The sequence below is a fragment of the Stigmatopora nigra genome, chromosome 20, assembly GCF_051989575.1.
Source record: "Stigmatopora nigra isolate UIUO_SnigA chromosome 20, RoL_Snig_1.1, whole genome shotgun sequence".
Lineage (NCBI taxonomy): Eukaryota > Metazoa > Chordata > Actinopteri > Syngnathiformes > Syngnathidae > Stigmatopora > Stigmatopora nigra.
Genome location: NC_135527.1, coordinates 9,726,641 through 9,732,498, shown reverse-complemented (window position 1 = coordinate 9,732,498; position 5,858 = coordinate 9,726,641). Strand labels below are relative to the sequence as shown.

Genomic DNA, 5,858 nt, shown 5'->3' with positions numbered 1-5,858 from the left:
CTTTCTCAGCTGCTTCCCTCCCTCTGTCTATCCTCCTCCTCTTGCTCTTCCTCCTCCTCTTCCTCCTCCTCCTCCTCCTCCTCCTCCTCCTCCTCCTCCTCTCTGCATGTTTTCAGTGGCGCTGAAGAAAAAAAATAGACTCAAAAGAAGGGCAACGTCAGACTCCAGTGGAGGAGTTTGAAGTAAAAACAAGAGTTTCTTCTTTCTTCTCTTCACATCCTCCATGTAGCTTCTCAAGTATCCCCGGGCTTATATTTTAGATTCAAGTTAGGCAAACAGAACTCCCCCCTTTTTGTCATAAAAAAAGTTTTCGGAACAAAATGTACATTCCAACTCCAAAAAGTGAAGATAAGCAGTTTTTAGCGAGCAGCCATTGGGATTAATCGCACTCTATTTTGCTTTACGTCGACTCATCTGCCTTTAAATCGCACTTTTGTGACTCCATGTCAGCCTTAAAAGTCCACCCAGGACTTAAAAACCAGTGTTATGTAACATTTTTTCCCAAAGCAAAATACGATCTACTTTTAATTCATTCCAAGGATAATCAATCCGTTACTTTTAGCGAGGACTGTAGAAAGTCAACTCCCTGTGAAAAATAACACTTTCAATGTGGACAATCGCTGTGCAAAAATTGCAAGCGATATTACTTTTCATCTCAGGGATTTGATGTCGAACACATGCAGGCCATCCCCGTTGAAATCCTGCTGCCGAGCAACATTACAACATGAACTTCACATAAAACACACGCACGCACACATTAAACACACTCGCACACACACGTACACACACAGTGTTTCTTTTTTCTTTCTCCCCAAGTAGGAATGTGAGCTATGCCACAGCCTGCTGACTTACTGACGTGGAGTTTATTTTTTTGGAAAACGAGACGTATCCCCGATAAATGAAGCTATCTATCTGTGTACATACCAAATATATTTCTTTTATTTCGGCCTCCAAAAGTTAAAAAAAGGATCACGTTTCATTGATAAAAATCCCAAATTAACAATCTGTTATTTGTGTATGACATCCCAGTTCAAACTACGTATCAGCAGTCCTTATTTTGGCGACAGTCAGCATTTCGAACAGGCATTTAAGAGACCAAAATCCCATTCCCATATAGAGACTGCCATCTACCGGATTTGGTCGATATTGCATCAACCGAGTAGCGTTTTCTTTTCTTTTTCTCCAGTCAAACAAAATAAAAAATATATTTATGGATTCAATTGAATCAAGTTTCAGTCATTCAATGTGTTTTAAAACAAGATTTATGTTTTATTTGAATTAGGTAACCAAAAAAAATATATAATAATCAAATAATCAGAATAACTAAAACTGAATAATCACATTAAAATTGGTTAATCAAATTTAAATAAGACAAGAATCTTGTTTAAAATATAGAAAAGTGCTGAGAATTTATTCAAATGAGCCTTTTAAATTGAGGGGGTTGCAAATGTGATGAAGAAAAAAGAGACGATCCTTGGTTGTTGCAATACCAAAAGTGTCCACAGGAGGGCAAATCTCCCGGTGTAAATGCCATTCATCGTCAGAAGTGACTGCTCTCTGGCGGACACAATTGGTATTACAAAAACAGTGAGCTTTTTTTTCTTAGTCACCCATACACATATTTTAAAAATTTAAAGAGCTCAATTTAATAACGTTTTAGAAATTTTATGTATCTCCAACCAAGATTCGTGTCTTATTTATTAGAATAATCAAAATTAACTCAATTTTAATTGAGGCTACATGTATAGTAAAGTGATCCTTGTAAAAATAAAAAAAGTACAATTGATATGATTATCAAAAATAATATTCAGTGTATTACATCGCCGTTAGAACCATCACAAATTCTTATTTTGTCATTGTATTTGTTTGTGTGTATGATTACGAAAGAAAGAAAACTCCTTTGTTTTTGCAACACCGACCAAATCCTATAGATGGCAGTCTCTCCATGGAAATGGGATTTTGCTGTCTTAAATGCTTAAATTGCGATACCAACATTGTCCACAGGAGAGCAGCTACGCTACGTAATTGCTATTTACTTCTCTTTTAGTGCCCATTTGATGCACTGATGCTTGACAAAATAAGTTTTTTGTTCAAGATTTTCCAAGTTTCCAGGCAAGGTGGGTCAATTCCAGTTGTAGACCCCCCCCCCCTGACTACTCACATACTCATAAAGAGGCCATTTCACAGATTCATTTTGGAGAAAATTGGAATGAAATTTGCCACGTACATACGTTTCAGCAAATATCAATCTAATTTTCTTCAATTGTTATTTCATCATTGTGTATGTTGAGTATTGAGAGAGGGAGGTCAATAGGGCGGGGCCACCGGTGTAAATATTGACTGTGGATGCACACTCGTAATGGTGTTTACCTGAGCTTTAAACCAGGAATGGATGTCAGGCATCAACTTTCCATCATTCCAATCTTTTTTTCTTTCCCTTAAGCGCTCACAAACACGCACGGACGGTCAATGTTTGACCAGCATTGACCGTGCGCCTTGTCCTCCGGCTTGAGCTACTAAAGCGCTTAAATGCCGCTTCCACTCAAGTGGATGTAATAATTTACCAGAGCGAGCGAGCGGAGCGTTGAGGGAGGCTTATTTCCTCCCCCTTTGGCGCTCCTTTGAGACGCGCGTGTGCCGCAATTAAGGCTAACATCCTTAATGGCAACGAAGCCTGGAGAAAAACAAACAAAGCGAGCGTACACAAGATTGGCGCCCTTGGATGGACGGAAGGTAATATTAGCGGGCGTGCTAATTGAGCCGACACAAAACTACATTTCAAACAACAATGGTAACATTTTATAGTTGAGATGTGATAAGACAACCATGATATTAAGGCACTTGTAACTATTGTGACATCACCAACGAATACACCACTACACCAGTGTATTTTAGGAGGACTCACTTGGGTCCCCGAGTCTTTGTAAACAGACCCAAGCGGGTCATTGGTCCTCCTCTCCGGCCGTGGCGGCCTCCAAGGCGGCCAGGGCCTCGGCCACCATGGATTCGGTCACGCTGGGCGCCTCCTTGGGCGGGGCTTCCTCCTCGTCCTCGCTCTTGGTGACGCCGATGCCGCTCTCCACGGTGGAGGCGTCGGCCGCCTCCGAGCCGCGCTCGTCTCCGGTGTCGGCCGACCACGAGCTGCCGGTGCCGGTACCCGCGTCCGTCGACGAGACGCTCTCTTCGTCCCCGCTGCGGAACTCGGGCGTGCCCCCCACGCCTTCGTCCGCCGACACGTCGTCGGCCGTCGCGGCCCGGAGACGGGCCGAGGCCGGGTAGGTGGGCACCCGGCCCAGCCGCCCGTCCCGCACCACCCGGCGCGGCCCCTGGGGGTCCGCCCGGATGACGTAGATTCCGTCCTCGGCCGGGGGCGCGCCGGCCCACCGGCGGTTGTCCGGGTCAAAGCTGAGGCTGAGGCTACTGTCGGCGGAGATGCTGTAGGCCAGGTTGCGGAAGCCCTCCTTCTCCTCCTTCGGCGAGCGTCCCCCGAGGACCCCGGCGGCCAGCTCGTGGGTCCGGTAGACCGAGTCCGTTTTCCCGACGTCGTCCGCCTCGGCGATGTAGCTGGGGAAAAGACGGAAGTGGTTAGGTGGCCGAGCGTGTCCACCGACTTGGTATTTTCAACCACTTTATCATTTCTCTGACAATCTGCCAGCAGACGGGGGATTAAAAAAAATAAAAAATAAGATGGTCTTCTCACCTTTTCACCATCCGGCAACACCGACACCCCATTTGGCCAGCGGAGAGACGGCGCCGCGGGGGAACCGACGTCGGTCAATCTGCACATTGAAGGGATTGCAATTAAATGTGTGACGCGTTAGCTAAATGACAGTAGTAGTAGTCTTGCTAACCGTGGTGACCTCGGCAGGTTAGTGTTTACAACGAGAAAAAGCCATTGAAGTGGTCAATGGAATTCATGGCCATGGATTTCTTGGCCAGGCAAAACCTGTTGCTCCGTAGAAAAACAAACACGGAGCGGCCAGCAGATGCTAAAATGTCATTTGCCAGCCTCGGGGGTGACGGTATTGCTGTGGGTGTGGCCTTTGGAAAAAGTGGGAAAACTGGTCTGACCTCCGTCTCACTATGTCATCCCCTCACGGATAAGCAACCATTTTCCAGGTGCAACTTTGACCAGTGACTGACATTGTGGACGTTTAGCTATGGCATTGAATAAAAAAAAGCACAGAGGTCACATGTCATCCATCATATGCTTCAGCTATGTGGGAAGCTCCAATGTTTTATTTTTTTTTTTTTTGTCTTCACAAATGGGCGCCCGCAGCGTTAGGGAAAACAGCTCGGCTTGTGGACGGCAACTGGCGCTGCTCGCTTTGCAAACAGAGGCGCCCTTTTCTTTCCTCCCACAGGCCTTGACCCCCCCCAGCTCTGAGTGTACCGGGAAAAAGTACACGCCGTCTAATAACCGTTATTACGAAACCAAAGCTACATTTTCGCTGGAGGACTTGCTACAAAATACTTCTTTGTTTTCTATATTACTAGTGCTAGACTCATAATTTTTTCAAAATAAAATCTATTTGGGGGCGAATTGAATGAAAGGAAGCAGCAGATCACTTTTTGCTTTTTTAATACTGTTGATTGACGTCTCTGGAATGACATAAATGTTTATTTTGAATGATTTACTGTGTGGCTCGCCCAACCATGAGCAAACACTTTAGGCTTCCAGTCCGTTTGGTCAAAAAAAAAAGCCAAAGCAGGTCCGCCATCTTTCAGATTGGAATGTTGACATGTGTTACATGTGCAAACAGAGCTCAAGGCTGCACTTGCCAGGTAATGAACAACCCCCCCCCCCCCCCCCAAGCCATCAATGACGAGATCCTTTAACTTATTAACTAACTCATGGCAGATGTAATACCAATGTAAAATGAATGTAAAAAAAACAGCACTGCATAGACTGAAAAAAAATCAATTCATTTGTGGAACAGGTGTATTGGGAGTTTTACATTACATTTTTTTGTAGTGGTGCATTCTTTCTATATGTGATGAATTCAATTATACATTATGATCGTCAGTACACATGTTTTTGGAAAGAAAAAAAAACACACACAACAATATTCATTTGATAATATATAAGTTTAGACCTACCTGGTGCACTATGAGGTGTGGCACTTTACCCTAGGTATCCCAAAACCGCTTCTCATTTAGCTCCTGGTCGCTCCTTAAGTTTCTTTTGAAAACATCTCAACTTTGAAGGAAGGGGGTCTTAGTTTCTTGGCTCAAGTGATCGGGGTGGCCCCAAGATCGCAGGATCTTCTGTCCCATATCTCCAATTCGGACTACAGAGTGCGGATTATTGGGAAGACTCACGAGTCGAGCGGACGACTGTCAAGTTAGATTTAGGGATGCCCGAGCGTTTCCTGTTAACAAAATAAAACGGCCAAACCCACTAAGTAAACAAACGATTCGAAAACGTGTTGAACTCAGAATTGAACGAGAAACACCAGAATTAAAGTGAGTTTAAAAAAAGCCGAGTTAAAAAGAATAATTTAAAATGTCACAGGATGTACGTCATATTGTCATGGATCAGCGTAACTGTGTCAACTTTCCTAAATCAAAATTAAGTTTGAGCGTACATTTTTCCTTTAAGAAAAATATTTTTAAACAAGAATTAAACATTGAAAATAGAGCATTTTTACTGTTTGCCCTTAAACCATCACTAGAAATTGGTCCGTGACAAAGAGTGTGACAACATGTTCGTCTTTTTCGCAGCATGACAGTGACATCATTGACAAATAACATGCCTGAGGACAAGTCAAAAACCGGTTCCCACTGTTTACAGACGCAATCGGCTTGGGTTGTCTCAGAAGAAAACTGATCTTATCTCTATATATCCAATTTCTTCA

General features: G+C 43.8%; 1 protein-coding gene across 1 annotated transcript; it reads right to left on the bottom strand.

Annotated features, from left to right (window-relative positions):
• Positions 1-2,772: 2,772 nt before the first annotated feature.
• LOC144213774 (uncharacterized) lies at positions 2,773-5,767 on the bottom strand. Its single transcript, XM_077742367.1, has 3 exons — positions 5,101-5,767; positions 3,701-3,779; positions 2,773-3,564 (listed from the first exon to the last, which is right to left on the bottom strand). The coding sequence occupies exons 2-3, from the start codon at positions 3,730-3,732 to the stop codon at positions 2,943-2,945; spliced, it is 654 nt and encodes a 217-aa protein (XP_077598493.1). The 5' UTR covers positions 3,733-3,779; positions 5,101-5,767; the 3' UTR covers positions 2,773-2,942.
• Positions 5,768-5,858: the final 91 nt, after the last annotated feature.